Source organism: Caretta caretta, chromosome 24, assembly GCF_965140235.1.
Source record: "Caretta caretta isolate rCarCar2 chromosome 24, rCarCar1.hap1, whole genome shotgun sequence".
Lineage (NCBI taxonomy): Eukaryota > Metazoa > Chordata > Testudines > Cheloniidae > Caretta > Caretta caretta.
The window spans coordinates 19353335-19370389 of NC_134229.1; the positions used below are offsets into that span (position 1 = coordinate 19353335).

At 59.0% G+C, this 17055-nt stretch overlaps 1 protein-coding gene across 6 annotated transcripts in view; it reads right to left on the bottom strand.

Moving 5' to 3' along the window:
* The window catches only part of LOC125625713 (guanylate-binding protein 1), a 29890-nt gene extending 22866 nt beyond the window's left edge, over positions 1 to 7024 (bottom strand). The window contains exons 1-10 of one of the 6 annotated variants that reach the window (XM_048828102.2): positions 6883 to 7024; positions 6075 to 6279; positions 4788 to 4891; positions 4314 to 4426; positions 3854 to 4041; positions 3370 to 3462; positions 1447 to 1532; positions 861 to 968; positions 396 to 452; positions 71 to 278 (exon numbers count right to left, since the gene is read on the bottom strand). In XM_048828102.2, the coding sequence (XP_048684059.2) occupies positions 71 to 278; positions 396 to 452; positions 861 to 968; positions 1447 to 1532; positions 3370 to 3462; positions 3854 to 4041; positions 4314 to 4426; positions 4788 to 4891; positions 6075 to 6249 (1132 nt within the window). In that variant the 5' untranslated portion in view covers positions 6250 to 6279; positions 6883 to 7024. Of the gene's footprint in view, positions 1 to 70; positions 279 to 395; positions 453 to 860; positions 969 to 1446; positions 1533 to 3243; positions 3463 to 3853; positions 4042 to 4313; positions 4427 to 4787; positions 4892 to 6074; positions 6280 to 6882 lie in introns of all 6 variants that reach the window. The other 5 variants (XM_048828098.2, XM_048828097.2, XM_048828100.2 and 2 more) reach the window with 5 other exon arrangements.
* Between the last annotated feature and the right edge of the window lie 10031 nt (positions 7025 to 17055).

Sequence of the window (17055 nt, forward strand, 5' to 3'; positions counted from 1 at the left end):
CCTGGATCAGCCCCATGGCCCCATCCACCCAATATTTTCCCAGCTGAGCCGAGCACCCTGCAGTGCTCACCTCCCCGGTCCTTGCCAGCCAGTCGGTTCAGGAGGTAGGACTTGCCGGTGCGGTACAGCCCGGCGATGGCCACCACCACCACGGGCTGGCGGAAGCTCTGGAGCAGGCCCAGGGCTCGCTGGTTCAGCTGCAGCTCCCCGCCTGGCCAGTTCTCGATCAGGCACATCGGCTCCTCCATGGTGCCTGGCTGTGCCGTGCCGGGGGCAGCCTGGGGGACAGCAGGGATAAATGAGGCTGGGAGCAGGGGACACAGAGGGGGCCATTTCCGCTTCCCCCCAAAGGCAGCCAGGAGGGGGTTGGGGCTGGACTGACAGGGGCCACTCACCTGGGCCAGGACTGGCGGGGCGGGTCGAAACGCCTGCAGTGGGACCACGCGCTCCCTCTGTCCGGGAAAGACAACGGGGGGCAGACACATCATGGAGAGCGAGAGAGCACGGCCAGATCCACCGCCTGGCAAAGGGCTGATGCACCCCACCATCTGCCACAGAGCCGCTCAGCACCTTCCCCCTCTAGAGGGCGCCAGCCCCGATGCACCCCAGAGCAGTGACTGGCTGGCTCAGGGCGGCGGGGAATGGGACACCAGCTCCCACTTAGCTACATGCTCCATGGCTACAAGTGGTTCCATGTGTGACATTAGTTGCTGGGTCTCAGCCCAGTTCCTAGCAGGAAGCCCCCCCCGCCCCATACAGCCCAACCCCCAGCTGTCTCTAAGCCTTGCTGGAACCAGGAACAGGCCCCCCACACCCCTGAAGCCCCTTCCCCCCAGTCCCTGGGGCTGCCCCCGACTGACCTTGGGCTCTGGCACCGAAGGCTGGGCATCGCTGGCTGCGGCTCTCCTGGGTGGGGCGCCTCCTGTGGGGTCCATTGGGTACCCCACAGAGTAATCATCGCCTTCCTGCTTGGAGCAGAAACCTCCGCATTAACTGGAGCCTGCCCCGCCTCCACCCACTGCACAGATCCCATGGCACCCCACCCCACCCCCACGTGAGCCCCTCTGCATCTCCCAGCACCCAGCCCCCTTCCCCCACTGCACAGATCCCATGGGATCCCCCACCCTGTGTGAGCTCCTCTGCTTCTCCCAGCACCCAACCCTCTTTCCCCCACCACGACAAAGATCCCAAGGGACCCCCTCCCCCATCCCCACGTAAGCCCCTCTGCATCTCCCAGTGTCCAGCCCTCACCCACTGTACAGATCCCATGGAACCCCCACCCTGTCCCCCCATGAGCCCCTCTGCATCTCCCAGCACCCGGCCCCCGCACAGATCCCATGGGACCCCCACCCTGCCCCACCATGAGCCCCTCTGCTCTCCCAGCACCCGGCCCGCTTCCCCCCAGACCCTCCCTCACCTGCCCGCTTCCCCCCAGACCCCCCTCACCTGCAGGTCATTGCAGATCTCACTCAAGAGAACGGGCTTGTCCCGGGACAGCAGGTCCACGACACGCTCCAGGAAATCAGCCAGGACTGGAGAGAGAGGACAGACCAGGACTCAGTGGGCCGGGGGCTCCTGTCCAGTCACCCCCTCCCCCTGCCCCACTCTGGCTCAGGTAGTGAGGTTTGTGCTGCTGCTGCAGCATGGGCTAGGACTCCTGGGTTCCGGTCTGGGCGCTGCGCTGGCCTGCTGGAGGAGCTGAGGCAAGTCACGGCCCTGCTTTGTGCCTCAGTTTCCCCTGCTGTACAAGGAGGACAAAGGTGCTGACCTCTTGGAAATGGATGGCTGGGAAGCACTAGAGAAGAGCCAGGGATCATTATCATTACAGGCAGCTGAGCCCATTGTTCCCAGCAACTGAGGTGGTGATTTTCCAGCCCGAAGACGGGGCCAGAAGTGGGAGACTAACGGGCTTTTAGGTCCTGGCAATTCCACATAAAATAAAATTGTTTTGGGTTGAACAAAAGAGTGGAACTGCTCAAAGCTTCCAACCAATAGAAAAAGCCCAAAAGCCGACGTTTCGGGCCAAAGGAAACGTTCCGCCAACACACCGAGAGCCCAAGGCTTTGGGGACAGTTTTGCGGCTTAAATAAAATAGGAAATCTCAAAATGGAAAGTTGTCTTGAACCAAAAACCAGACTTCTGCCATTTTGGGAAGTTTTCTGTTTTTTTCCCCCTACTCCAACAATATGGAGAAACTGACAGGAATTCAGGGGAAATGTCTCCGCTGCCAAAGCTGCATTTTTCACCAAAAAAATTTCTCCAGCAGTACCCACATTCCTGAGTTTTCACCTAGAATTATCTCTGCTATTTATTAGGTGTATTACGGTAGCGCCCAGGCGCCCTGGTCCTGGCATACGCCCTGGTTGCGCTAGGCGCTGTACACTAGGATTGCTATTTATTAGGTGTCTTATGGTAGCACTGAGGCATACCAGTCGGGCCCATGACCTCGTTGCGCTCGGCACTGTACAGACACCCCACAGGCTGCCTGTGACGAAGTGGGACTATTCTTAATGTTTCCTCCGAATATTGTGGGGGTGCCTCAGTTTCCCCTATGCAGTTCTTAAGTATCTAGGGGGTGGGGTAAGGGTGTATGATCATTGCAGAGCCCTAGAGGGCAGGTGTGTGCAGGGGTCTGGACACAGAGAATGGCTGACACCCTGTTTCCTAGCAACTGATGGCCTGGGCCCTTCCCCCCTGCAAGGTGAGAGCTGAAGGGTTGGAGAACAAAGGAATCAGGTGACCTCCTGGCCCGGGAAAGGAATAAAGCCCAGAGGAGGAGGAGCTGGAGGGAGTTTCAGTTTGGGGCTGGCTGGGACATGGAGTGAAGGGCAGACGTGGTTGTCTGACTCACTGCCCCCCAAAATGGACCCAGCCGAGAGGTCCCGTTCTCTGCACCTGCAAGCTCTGTTTTAGACCATGTTCCTGTCGTTTAATAAACCTCTGTTTTACTGTCTGGCTGAGAGTCACGTCTGACTGCGAAGTTGGGGTGCAGGACCCTCTGTCTTCCCCAGGACCCCGCCTGGGCAGACTCGCTGTGGGAAGCGCACGGAGGGGCAGAGGATGCTGAATGCTCCGAGGTCAGACCCAGGAAGGTGGAAGCTGTGTGAGCTGCGTGTCCTGCAGACAGGCTGCTCACAGGAAGGCGACTTCCCCAGAGTCCTGACCGGCTTCGTAGGGAGCAGTTCCAGAGCATCGCCCAGGGACTCCGTGACACTGCCCACCCACCCCCAGCCAGACACTTACATGCCCCATCCACCACTCTGTTCCCCACCATGGTCTTAGGGTTCCGACTCAGGACGTAGTCCTTAAAACACCCCATCTGCTCCTGGAACGTGGGGTGCAGCTGGTCTGCAGGAGATGGCGGCTCACCGTGCCCTCCATCCACTCGGGGGGAGCAGAAACGGAACAGCTTGCGGCAGGGGAATAACCTCTGTACGCAGCTGGATGGGGAGTCCTCCAAATCTGCGAGAGAAAGAGGGGCGGCGGGTGAATCCTGGGGTCACAGCGAACAGCAGGGGAAGCTGAGGGCAGAGATGTGGCCCCTCTGGGGCAGGGCACAAAGGCTGTTGATACATGGACCCCTCATGCAGCATGGAGATGCAACCACCTGTGGAGTGGGGGATGTTTATACAGGGACCCCAGCCCAGCGCAGAGATGCGGCCCCTGTGGGGCAGAACGCAGAAGCTGTTTCAAACCAGTGCTCGTTTAGGACAGGAAGTGGAGCAGGCTCCTGTACCCCTCTGAGACGGCAGGGGTGACTTGGGGAGGCAGGATGGAACCTGAGCCAGGCTGGGGACCGGCCCGGACACCAGGGTTCCCCTCCCCTGGGGGAAGGGCCCCGATGGCCATGCACCTTGCGGGGAGCTGAGAGCCGAGTCCAGCTCATGGCCCGTGGCTTCCAGCACCTCGTCCAGGCAGGGGTCGGGTGCCACGTCTCGCAGGCACCACACGAAGCTGGGCAGCACGCTGCTCAGGAGGAAGCTGTTCTCCCAGGAGCACTCGTCCAACACTTGCACCATCTGGGGCAGATCCCTCACGTACCTGTAGGGGGTGCCGTGAAGGAAAAGACAGGGCCAAGCGACGGGAACTGAACCAGGCTGGGATGGAGCAGGGCGGGGCGAATGGGACATGGGGCCTTTCCCCTCCAGGTCACCAGCTCCCATCCAGCCCCAGGGCAGGGGACTGGCTGGGGGGGAGGATGGGGCCTTTCCCCTCTAGGGGGCGCCAGCCCTGATCCAGCCCCAAGGTGAGGGGACCAGCAGGCACAGAGGGGCAGGGAATGGGACATGAGGCGGCCATGCTGGGAAGGATACGTCAGACGGTCGAGCTGCCTCTGGGGGTCACCCTCACTCCTGGTGTTATAGACCAAGACGCTGCTGAGCAGCACGTTCAGGAGGAAGAGTTGGGAGAGCTTTGTCTTGTCGCCCTGCAATGGCGTAGAGAGGCACATGAACAGCGGGCCTAAGCACGGCACCCCACTCCCCTCCCAGAGATGGGGAGGGAACCCAGGAGTCCGGGCTGCCAGCTTCCCCCTCTAACCACTGCACCCCACTCCCCTCCTAGAGCCGGGGAGGGAACCCAGGAGTCCTGGCTGCCAGCTCCCCCCTCTAACCACTGCACCCCACTCCCCTCCCAGAGCCAGGGAGGGAACCCAGGAGTCCAGGCTGCCAGCTCCCCCCTCTAACCACTGCACCCCACTCCCCTCCCAGAGCTGGGGATAGAACCCAGGAGTCCTGGCTCCCAGCCCCGCCCCCCCCACACACACACTAACCACTGGACCCCACTACCTCTTGCTCGGGGAATCCCTCTGTGTCCAGCAGCACCAGGGCCTGGTCAGGCTGAGTCGGGTGGGGCAGGCACCACACCCAGATCCCCGGAGAGCAGGGGAAACCTGTGGGGAGAGGGGGGGTCAGGGGAGCCCCAGGCAGAGGGGTCAGGGAGACAGGGGATCAGCCTGGCACCGGTGGAGGCTCAGCGAGGCCCAGCGGTGGGATAGAAACGTAGCAATACAGGCTGGCAGGGCCCTGGCAAGGCCGTCGCCGGCATCCCCCGGCGCTGGGGCAGGGCCCAGTAAAGCGAGACCAGCCCTGACAGGGTCTGTCTAAGCCCCAATGCTGCGATTCCCAGGCCAATGGGGACTCTGTGATCATCCAGCCTGACCCCTGACAACCCAGCCCAGAGACCGGCCCCCAAACCAGCCCAGAGCTGATCACCCGGAGACCCGCCCCGTCCGCAATGGAGACGCTCAGCACACTGCTCCCCTGGTTAATTCCCCTCACCAGTCACAGCTGATGCCTTATTCCAGCCTGAATACATCCAGCTTCCCCTTCCCCCCGGAGCTCCCCTTCCCCCAGGGCTCCCCTCCCTCCTTCCCGCCGTGGGTCGCGTCCCCCGTTCCGAAGTCTCATCCTCGGGCTTCTGCTCTGACCCTCTTCACCTGACCCAGCTCCTCCCCAAGCAAGGGGAGCTGGGAGGGCCTGTGTAGGTGCCTGCCCTAGCGTTGCCCATTTCCCCCTTTCCTCCTCCCTCAGCGACATGCCGCACGCTGCCCATCACTCCCTTCCCCCCGCCCGGCCCTCCACAGCAGGCTGGACCCCTCTGCCCAACGCCCCAGCTGTGCCAGGGATCCCGCCGCAGCTCCGGGCAGCCAGTTCAGCCACAGCTCAGTTTGCCTGCCAGGACTCCCTCTCTGTGTTCCCCACGCTCCTCACATCAGGGCGCAGACATCGGAGACACTGGGTGGGCTGGTCCCATGGGGACCCCCCCAAACCCAGCTTTCAGCTCTGTCCAGGGCCGGGTGAATACGGGCAGGTGCAGGCAGGGGGTCGAAAGGCCCATGCGGGGGGTCGGGAGAGGCCCAGGCCTGGGGGGGGAGGGGGGTTCATGGGTTCAGGAGGCCCAGCGGAGGGTGGGGGGAAGCGCAGGCAGGGGGTCAGGGGAGGCCCAGGTTGGGAGTCGGGGGAGGCAGGGGTTCGGGAGGCCCAGGCGGGGGCTTGGGGGAAGCCCAGGCGGAGGGCATAGGGGGATGGTGGAGGCCCAGGCATAGGGAAGGGGGAGCAATGGGGACCCGTCACCTTCGCCCTGCCCCGCCAGCCGGTCCATGAGGAAGGATTTCCCGGTGCCACGGGGCCCGAAGACAGCGAGGACGTGGAGGGGCCGGGTGAGGCCCCGGAGCAGGCCCAGGGCGGCCGGGTTCACCCGCAGGGCACCAGAGCTGGGCACCGGCTCTACCAGGCAAACGGGCTCCATGGCCTCAGTGTCGGGGTCCGGCACACGGGGCTGGAGGAGAGAGGGCAGTGTTACACCAGAGGCTGTGCAGCGGAGATGCCTGTGGCCCACAGAGCCTGGCCCATATCTGGGAGCCACAGCACCAGGGGGTCCGGCCAACAGTTTGGGCCCATCTGCTCTCTGGGAGCAGGACCAGCCCAGGTGCTGCGGAAGGAGGGATTCGTAGGCATTCGGCCAGCTGGTACCACCAGAACCAAGCCCACCCCAGGGCACCTGCTCTGCACAAGGAGGGGGCAGAAGGACCCGCTCTCCACCCACACGGCCCCTCCGCAGGAGCTGACGGCCCTGTTTTAAAGAGGGGTAAACTGAGACACAGAGCAGAGACTGGGCAAAAGCCACACAAGGGCAGAGCTGAGGACAGATCCCAGCCCCCGCTGCTCTAACCCACTAGACCCCACTCCCCTCCCAGAGTCCAGGAGAGAACCCAGGCGTCCTGGCTCCCAGCCCCGCTGCTGTAACCCACTAGACCCCACTCCCCTCCGAGAGCTGGGGACAGAACCCAGGAGTCCTGGCTCCCAGCCCCGCTGCTGTAACCCATGAGACCCCACTCCCCTCCCAGAACCGGGGAGAGAACCCAGGAGTCCTGGTTCAAACCTGGCTGGGGCCGTGGGAGGAGCCCCAGGCTGGAGCAGAGTTGGGGTACAGCAAGCACTGAAGTGTCCGCGGGCTGGGGGAAGTGAGGCTTTTGCTTTCACTTTCTCTGCCGACTCCTCCCCACTGTGTGGCAGCGTTAAATCCATGATCCTATGGGAGGAAGCGGGGAGGGACTCCTGGGCTCTCTCCCTGGCTCTGGAAGGGAGGTGGGGTCCAGGACTCCTGGGTTCTAGCCTGGTTGGGGAGGAGGGTGGGGTCTGGTGGGTTAGAGCAGTGGGGGCTGGGAGCCAGGACTCCTGGGTTCTCTCCCTGGGTCGGGGAGAGGAGTGGGGTCCAGGACTCCTGGGTTCTCTCCCTGGCTCGGGGAGGGGAGTTTGAAGCTCTGTGTTCAGCACTGCACCGTTATTTTACTTGGATTTAAACCTGAAGAGTGGTCAGTTTAGATGAGCTATTACCAGCAGGAGAGTGAGTTTGTGTGTGTATGGGGGTGGGGGGGATGTGAGAAAACCTTGATCTATGCAGGAAATAGCCCGACTTGATTATGTAAAGAGTTGTCACTTTGGATGGGCTAGCACCAGCAGGAGAGTGAATTTGTGTGGGGGGGTGGAGGGTGAGAAAACCTGGATTTGTGCTGGAAATGGCCCACCTGTTGATCACTTTAGATAAGCTATTACCAGCAGGACAGTGGGGTGGGAGGAGGTATTGTTTCATATTCTCTGTGTGTATATAAAGTCTGCTGCAGTTTCCACGGTAAACATCTGATGAAGTGAGCTGTAGCTCACGAAAGCTCATGCTCAAATAAATTGGTTAGTCTCTAAGGTGCCACAAGTACTCCTTTTCTTTTTGCGAATACAGACTAACACGGCTGTTCCTCTGAAACCTGTTATTGCTCATGTCGCTGCTGCCACCGTCAGGAACTAAACGAGAAGGAGAAACGATTCCCCTGCCCCCGCTGGTGAACAAACGCTAGGCGGGCAGCCCCCCCGAGCAGACACCCTCTCGCCCTGCGCAGGACGCGGCCCCTCTGGGGTGGGGCGGGGGTCGGCTATACCGGGAGCCCTCACCCAGCGCTGGGATGCAGCCCCTCTGGGGTGAGGGCTGTTTATACAGGGACCGCTCACCTGGTGCTGGGACGGGGCCCCTCTGGGGTGGGGCAGGGTTGGTTATACAGGGACCCCTCAGCTGATGCTCGGATGGGGCCCCTGTGGGGTGGGGCAGGGTTGGTTATACAGGGACCCCTCACCTGGTGCTGTGATGCAGCCCCTCTGGGATGGGGCACGGCAGCAACGTACCTCCATGACCAATAGCACTTTGGGACAGGAAGTTAAGGTCAATGTCTTACCGGCTGACTGTGCAAAGGGAGTCAGAGGCTGAGCTGAGTCCCCCAGCAGGGATTTAGTGGAGAACTGAGGCCAACGCCCCAACCCGGGGGGAAACGGTCCTGGCCTTAGGGCCAGGACGACTCTGCCATTTCTGCTGGGTCAGGCTGCAGCACAGCATGCTGGGAACTGCCACCTCCCTGGGCCACTCTGCAGTGGTGCATGCTGGGAACTGCCACCACCCTGGGCCGCTCTGCAGTGGAGCATGCTGGGAGCTGTTGCCTTCATGCGCCCCACACAAGCAATGCCTGCTGGGAACTGCCCCCACCCTAGGTCATGTGGGAGCAGTGCATTCTGGGAACACTTTACTTCCATGGGTTCCCGCAGAGCATGACACTTTCAAAGGGCAAACCTCAGATGAAGCAGTGCATTCTGGGAGCTGTCATCCCCACAGGCTACTTTGCAGCATTGCATGCTGGGAGCTATTGCCTCTGGGAGCAGTGATTGCTGGCAGCCCCCACCTCCCTGGGCTGCACTGGCGCATTGCATGCTGGGAATTATTACCTTGGTGGGCCTCTCCAGAGACATGTGCATCCTGGGGGATGGCACCTCTGTGGGGCAGTGTTTCAGCCCCCTATTTAACCAGTGGTTCAGTCCCCATCTCTATCCTTTTATCCCCCCCAAAAAAATGGTTCTGTCCCCATTTGCACACTGATTCATTGCTCAGTGACCCCCATGTACACAAGGAAGCAGCTCGCCCTACGTGAACAATGGTTCAGCTCACTGGCTCCCCCTTTCCTTCTGCCAGATGGTTCGGTCCCGACCGCAGAAGGTTATCCGCCGCTGATTGGCTGGCTCCTAGGGAGCGCGGGAATACAGCGGCCGCTCGAGCCACCCTCGTCCCTGTGGGGAGCGCGAGCCTGATTAGCTGCCCGAAGGCGGGAAATGGGTCATCACCTCTGATTGGGCATCCGCTAGAAAGTGAGACGAAAGGAGAAGGGCGATTGGTCCACCGAGGAAAGGCGGCTGAAAGAGGTGCTGTGATTGGCTCCTTGGCTCTCTGCGACAGGCAGGGTTCGTTAGGTTCAGTCAGTGGAGGGGGAAGGGACTGGTATAGAGCCTTCTGCAAATTAATGAGCCCTGAGGTACCAAGGGCTGCGCCCCACAGAGCCAGGCCGTTCTCCCTGCAGTCATGTCAACACCAGCGCACAACTAGCACTTGACTGGCAATAGCCACCGCCCCAGGGATATCAACCCCCCACAGCAATGGCAACACCCTTCCCTGGGAGACATCGCCACACAGCCACCCCCTGGCAACGTCAACCCCTCCACAGACATCCCCCCCAAGAGGATATCAGCCTCCCATGGTGATGTCCCTGCGAGTCTTCCACACACAACCGCCCCGGCAATGTCATCCCCTCCACAGCCATCCCCCTCAAGAGGATATCAGTCTCCAATGGCAATTTTAACAGCATTCCTGGAAAATAGCCCTCACACCATGGCAACTTCAATCCCTCCACAGCCACCCCAGCACCGTCAACACCGTTCTCTGGGACACCTCACCCAGTACCATCAACACACATACACCAGGACAAACACACACCCACCAGGACTGTCAACACCGTTCTCTGGGACACACACACGGACACACTCTCAGTTCCTCCACACAAAGACACACAGCAACGTCAATTGCTCCACAGCCATCCTCCCCACAGCAACCACCCCCAGGAGTCATCAATCTCCTCTAGGGACATCTACACCATTCCTTGCGAAGTGTCCCCACATACAGCTGGCCCATAGCAACATCAGTCCCTCCACAGACATCCCCCCAGCAACCACCCCCCAGGGATCATCAACCTCCCATAGCAACAGCAACACAATTCCCTAGGACATGCCCCCCTCCTCACACATACAGCTGCCCCACAGCAACATCAATCATTCCACAGCCATCCTGCCTCAGCCACTCCATAAGTGACATCGCTGGCCCCCCACCCCCAGTCACCTAACAGGAGATGTCTACCCTCTCCAAAAGTCTCCCTATGATGCTGTGGGGACATGCCTACAGGAGACATGCCCCCACCAACTACCTCCCTGTGGTGACGCCAACACGTCCACCGCCACCCACTGCAGTTTGTCAGTCTGGCCACAGAAGACACACAAACAGCCTCCTCATGGTGACCTTAAGCCACCCTCCACCTACAAACCAGAGTCCTACAGGAGATGTCCCCCCGAGCAGCCTCCTGTAATGACATGAACTCTGCCACAGCTGCCTCATCCCAAGGGGATGTCAAACCCCCCAGCTATCCCACAGAAGACACCCCCACTGACACCCACTCAGTGCCAGTGGTGCCAAACCTTCCACAGCCCCCTCACTCAGAGGGGATGTCAGCCCCCACAAGAGACACCCCTCCAAGAGCTGCCCCCCCACAGCTACTTCACAGGAGACCCCCGCTCCAACAGTTGCCCCATCCTGACACCAACCCACCCACAGCTACTCCACAGGAGACCCCTGCCCCAACAGTCGCCCCATCCTGACATCAACACCCCACAGCTACTCCACAGGAGACCCCCGCCCCAACAGTCGCCCCATCCTGACACCAACCCAGCCACAGCTACTCCACAGGAGACCCCCGCCCCAACAGTCACCCCATTCTGACACCAACCCACCCACAGCTACTCCACAGGAGACCCCCCCCAACAGTCACCCCATTCTGACACCAACCCACCCACAGCTACTCCACAGGAGACCCCCGCCCCAACAGTCACCCCATCCTGACACCAACCCACCCACAGCTACTCCACAGGAGACCTCCCTCCCCAACAGTCGCCCCATTCTGACAAGAACCCCCCCACAGCTGCCTTACAAAAGATTCTTCCCTCATAGTGATGCCAGGCCATGCTAGGCTTCATGGCAACAGCAACCCCACTACACATCCACTCTCTGGTGACTTATCTTGTCTGCCTCCCCACAGAAGAACCCTCACCCACCTAGACACAGGTGACACCATTTCCCAGCCCCACGTGTGCCTCCTCAACAGATGCCCCGCTGTGACGTCAAGGCAACCCTGGCCACCGCATGGGGACGTCAACTCCTGTTCAGCCAACAGTGCCGCCCTGTAACAACTATCACTCCCTGCTCTCCCACTTTCCCGACAGTTCCACCCCTTTGCCACAGAATTACGTGGGAGGTGGGGGTAGCGTGTTCGGGCAAGAGTGAAAACGGGGCAGCCAGGGGTGCAGGATGCATGGCCCATATATGATCGTGACCCTGATACAAGCCATAACCCTGATGCACAAGATGAGGGGGGTTGGGGGCAGATCCTGAGGCAGGGCCCCAGCCCCCTGCTTTATCTGAGCTGAGCAGCTATGGAGCTGCCTAGGGCCTGGGCTCTGTCTCTGGGGTCAGGAATGGCCCCTGTGTTCACTTGCTGCTCCCCCCTTCAGGCTCACGGACCATGGAGGAGAGCAGCGACCCTGGCGCCACGGCAAGGCCACGCATTCAGTGCTGCCCCTCAGACTCCACCACAGACGACGGCAGAGCCCAGGGTGACTGTGCCCCGCCTGCCCCCGCCCGCTCCCCAACCTGTGCCCGCTGCCGCAACCACGGCATCCGGGTCCTGCTCAAGGGCCACAAGAAGAGCTGCCAGTTCCAGGGCTGCCAGTGTGACAAGTGCATCCTCATTCTGTACGTGCCGGGGCGTGCTCCCCACGGAGCCAGTGCTGAGCCCAATACTAGGGGTACTGTGCTGCGGGGAGCAGGGTGGGGGCTCAGTAGGGGGCACCCTCCCCAGCAGTCAGGGCTGGCCCAATGCCCCAGCGTGCTGGTGGGGGGTGCAGTGCTGCAGGGAACAGGGTTGGGGGGTCTCCCCGGCAGTCAGTCTGGCCCCAATGCCCAATTCTAGGAGACACTCTTGCGGGGAGGTCTGGGCTTGCACTGCCTTCTCTCTGTTCCTCCAAGGCCCTTCCCTTACTCTGCTCCCCACAGGCAGCGCCGGCGTGTCATGGCTGCCCAGGTGGCTCTGCGCAGGCAGCAGGAGATAGAGCTGAGGAAGCAGCTGGCCAGAGGTTTGCAGCGGCTCAGGGATGGCTGTGCCGCGGCCTCTCTGGGCTTGGCCAATCCCTGCGAAGGGGCCAAGCCAAAGGAGCAAGCAGCCGCAGGTGTGTATCTACCCCACCAACACCTGCAGATGGGCTAATGGCCCCTTTAGAGCTCACATCCAGCTTCTCTTGCTGGAGAAACTCACACGCTCTCCTCCTTCCGCAGCCGAAAAGGAAAACGCAGAGCCGGGCTCCACGGACAGACACACCCATCAGGGGACTGCAGGGCCCACCGGCTGTCAGAGTCAACCTGCCAGAAGGGTGCCGAGGGGGAATAGTATTGCATGTGGCCCTGATAGGATTGGAACTGGGGTCCCATAGAGGGAAAGTCCCCATAACCCATTCCACAGACCCCCAACTCACCCAGTCCTTCTAACCCCAGTATGGATTGGAGTTGGTGCCCTATAGAGGGTGTTGTACCATGGGTACTGTGCTATATAACCTATATATAGGACCCATAACCCATTCCATCACCTTCCCAGGCCCATCCAGTCCCACTAACCTTGGTCTGGATTGGAACCAGCACACCCGAGAGGCAAAAGGCCCCTCAATCCATTCCACGTGCCCCCAGAACCATCTAGTCTTGCTAACTGAGGTGCCCCCTGGAGGGGAAAGGGCCCATATCCTATTTCTCAATTCCCCTTGACGCTGCCAGTCCCCTGACGTGGCAAAATCCCCTTATAGAGAGGTTTGAACTCCTCTGTGTGACCAGTGTTTGCTGTTTCCAAGCAGCTGCCTGTCTCCTGAGTCGCATGCATGTGTCCTCTGCATTGCTTTCTAGGAAAGCCCTTGGCTGCCTCTTCCGCACCAGCCTGAGGTGACTCAGCTGCCCTGGCCTCTTGGAGAATGCCAGCCACCCTACACACCTTGGTTCCTGCCAGCTCTTCCCCTGCCACCACCTTTCCCCTGCCAGGTGTTGCCTCAGGAGCCTCCCCTTTGCTTCACAGCTCACCCAGGTGGGTAGCTCCATCTCCAGGATGGCCGCGGAGCCTAAGTGCCTTCTGGTGTTTTCTTGTCTCTTTAAGATGCAGGATGAAAGGTTACAGACTGGGCGGGGAGGATTGGGCAGGACTCAGAAAGGCTCACTGGTCTAATCTGCGGGGCAGGGATACAGAGGTGCTGGGGGATACTGAGGTGGCGGGGATGGTGGGAGGATACCAGGCTGTGGGTCTGACCAGTCATAGCAAGAAAAGGGAGTGATATCTGGCTAGCCGAGGCCAGTGGCCTGCTTCAGGGCGAGGGATACGGAGCTAGGTGACTCTGTGGGCTCTGTCAGCGTGACAGCTCCTCTGTAAAGCTCGGCACAGCCAGGCTGTGCCTGTGCAACGCTCCCTTAGCCAGGAGTAGAATGCGTCAACAGTGCCACATAGCCCCAGCTGCCTCCATTGCCGGCTCCTCAGCTGCTCAGCTCTGACTGACATCGGCTGGTATTTGTCTAGCAGGTTGTGATGGCGGCGAGGTGACACGTGCCCCAGGGGGTCTCGTGGCGGCCCCAGGACGACAGTTCCAGCAGGCACCAAGCCCCCCCTGGTTTCCACCAGCAGCCTCTGCATCCACTGAACTGCTTGGGTGTGTATTTCTGCCGGGCCAGCAGCCCTGGCTGGAGCACGCTCACAGCGTATAAAAGAAGCAACCTGAAATTGCATGGGAAGCGACTTCTGAACTGGAGTATTTCAATATCTGCGGGCTGGAGGCAGCCTAAGATACTCCAGAGCTATCCCTCTCCTGCCTGGTTCCACTAAACTCCAGCCTAGACCCGTCCTACACTGTAAGCAGCAAACCCAACACCTGCCCCCTGGAACAGAGCTGTATGGCGAGAGAGATGCCATGTTTACACATACCAATAACCACCCGTCTGGTTAATCACACGTGGGAAGGGCTTGGGGATTAGCCAGAGGCTAAGGCAATCAACCTATTGGTCCCCATGGTGAAGACAGAGGGCCTCCATCAACTTTAAACCCTCAGGGTAGGTGTAGCAGTGCCACCAGCCTGATCTAGCTGCTACCTCAGTTCCCCCTCATGCAGGTTGGATCTCCCAACCATCCAGCCTGCTTTGGCTGCTGCAGCCTCTTCACCCCGCAGCTAAGTCATAAAAGAAACAAGTCTACCCCTTCCAGGGGTTCGAAATAAGGGCTTGTCTACACTGGCAAGTTTTGTCAATGAAACTAATGTTGACATGAAAAAATCAACAAAAGCAAAGGCACCAAAGCAAGTCTGCATTTGCCGTCTGTGTCAACAGATCATGTCCCCATTGTCAACAGCGTGAGCAATGCACTGTGGGTATGTATCCCACAGTGCCTGGCGACACCATCTGTCGCTAGGTGTTGTGGGAAGGCGGAAAGGGAGCGCAGTGCATCCTGGGACATGCAAAATGTCCTGTCATGCATTGCTTTGTGTCCCAGTCCGCCAATGGTTTCTGGCTTCCTTTCACACCGTTCTTCCAACTGCCAGTCGTTGTAGTGCGCACCAGCATCTGCAGTGAGAGAGGCTGGATCCCGCACTTCTCTCCTATGCGCCGTTAGCTGTCGTGAGGACATCGTGCATGGCAGCAGAGTTACTCGCAGAGTTACTGACAGAGGATGAATCTCAGGCACCCGAGTGTGATATGGACAGCAGCAACTTATCAGTGGCATTCACAGAGCAGCTGCATACGGTAGACCGTCGCTTTTAGGCTAGGGAAATAAGCACTGGTTGGTGGGATCACATTGTCATGCAGGTGTGGGATGAAGACCAGTGGAGAGCTTTCGGATGCGTAAAGCAACCTTTCTGGAGCTATGTGCTGAGCTGGCCCCCGACCTGCAGCGCAAGGACACCAGATTGAGAGCTTCCCTTTCGGCAGAGAAGCGTGTTGCAATTGCTGTGTGAAAGCTGGCAAATCCAGACTGCTACTGGTCAGTAGCAAATCAATTTGGAGTGGGGAAGTCCACTGTTGGGGCTGTATTACTCCAAGTGTGCAGGGCAATAAATTGCACCCTGCTGCGGAGGACCGTGACTCTGGAAAATGTGCATGAAATAGTGGCTGGCTTTGCAGAGATGGGTTTCCCTAACTGTGGCAGGCCGATTGATGGCACACGCATTCCAATTTTAGCACCAGACCACCTTGCCTCAGAATACATCAATAGGAAGGGTTATTTCTCCCTGGTGTTGCAGGCACTTGTGGATCACCAGGGGCGTTTCACGGACGTCAGTGCAGGCTGGTCTGGAAAGATGCATGACGCACGCATCTTCAGGAACAGTGTCCTGTACAGAAAGCTGCAGGTGGGAAATTTCTTTCCAGACCACAAGATCACAGTGGGGGATGTAGAAATGCCCATAGTAATCCCGATTTACCCCTTACAGCCCTGGCTCATGAAACCTTACACAGGGCACCTGGACAGCAGCAAGGAGCATTTTAACAACAGCCTGAGCAAGTGCCGCATGGTAGTCGAATGTGCCTTTGGCTGTTTGAAAGCTCGCTCGAGGTGTCTCATTGGCAGGCTAGACCTTACTGAGGATAATATTCCCATGGTCATAGCTGCAGGCTGCACTTTGCATAATCTGTGTGAATCTAAGGGTGAAATGTTTGCTCAGGTGTGGAGCACTGAGGCAGAGCACTTGGCTGCACAGTTTGAACAGCCAGATGCTAGGGCTGTCAGAGGAGCCCAGAGGGCTGCTATTAACATCAGAGAGGCTTTGAGGAATCACTTTGACAATGAGGGGCATTAACACATGTCTGCTTTGGAGTTGATTCCCTGGTGCATCCATGTACAATTTTGGGGCCTAAGATCCGTGCAACAAAATGACTTAGAAGCCTGTTCCCAAGACTGAATTGATTGCTATACGTTTTTGTAGAACACAGAATAAAAATGCTGTACCATTAAATATCTTAGCCTTTATTTATTGTTAAAAAGGGTAAAACCTCACAACTGGGCGTAGCTCCAGCGATCATTGTCCAAGCTGTGAGAAGGGGTGGAGTGATGGGGAAACTCAGGAGGGCTGTGGAGTGAAAAGGAATGTGTGGGCGCAGAGTAGGGTGGGGTTGGTAAAGACTTGTGCATGTGCACGTGCTGCAGTGGAGGTCGACCATGGATCTGCTCAGTCTGCAGCTGGATCAAAGACTTGAGCATCTCTGTCTGATCCTCCATCACTTGTATCATCTGCTCTGTCGCTTGCCTGGTGCATTCTCTTTTCTGTCCCTCGTCTGTCTCTCATCGCGCTGCAGCACGTCCCTGAACATGTTGTCTTTGCTGCGTCTCGGCTTCTTCCTTATCTGCCGAAGTCGGTCAGCAGGGGTGCGTGGTGTATTCCACAAGGTCTTGGCTGCTGTGGACAGTTCACAGAAGAGGGACTGTTACATTCCAGCAAACGATTGAAACATTTCAGTAACAAGGGCCTTTCGCAACTAGTAGCTATCACTTTCTCACTTACTCTAGGCAGGCACACAGGTCCACGAGCACCCCAATCATGGGGAGTGTCGGGAGTGGGGGGAAGGCGGTTGTGCGTACGGACAAAACCATCACAGCTTGCAGGGCAGCTTTGCACGGAACTCATTCTAAAATTATCCCACACTTTTTCACAGGCAGCCAACCTGCTGGCTGACATCTCGCTGCTGCGGGTGACGGGAGAAACCAGGGCACAGCTGCTGTATGCTTGCAGCTTTCAACCCAGTCTATAGGCAGCTCAGCTGTGTGCTGCTTTGGTCCCAGCACCAGTGATTGCTAAATGGCATGGTACAGTTTCCTACAATGGGGGAACGAACAAGGCTGCAATCCCTTGG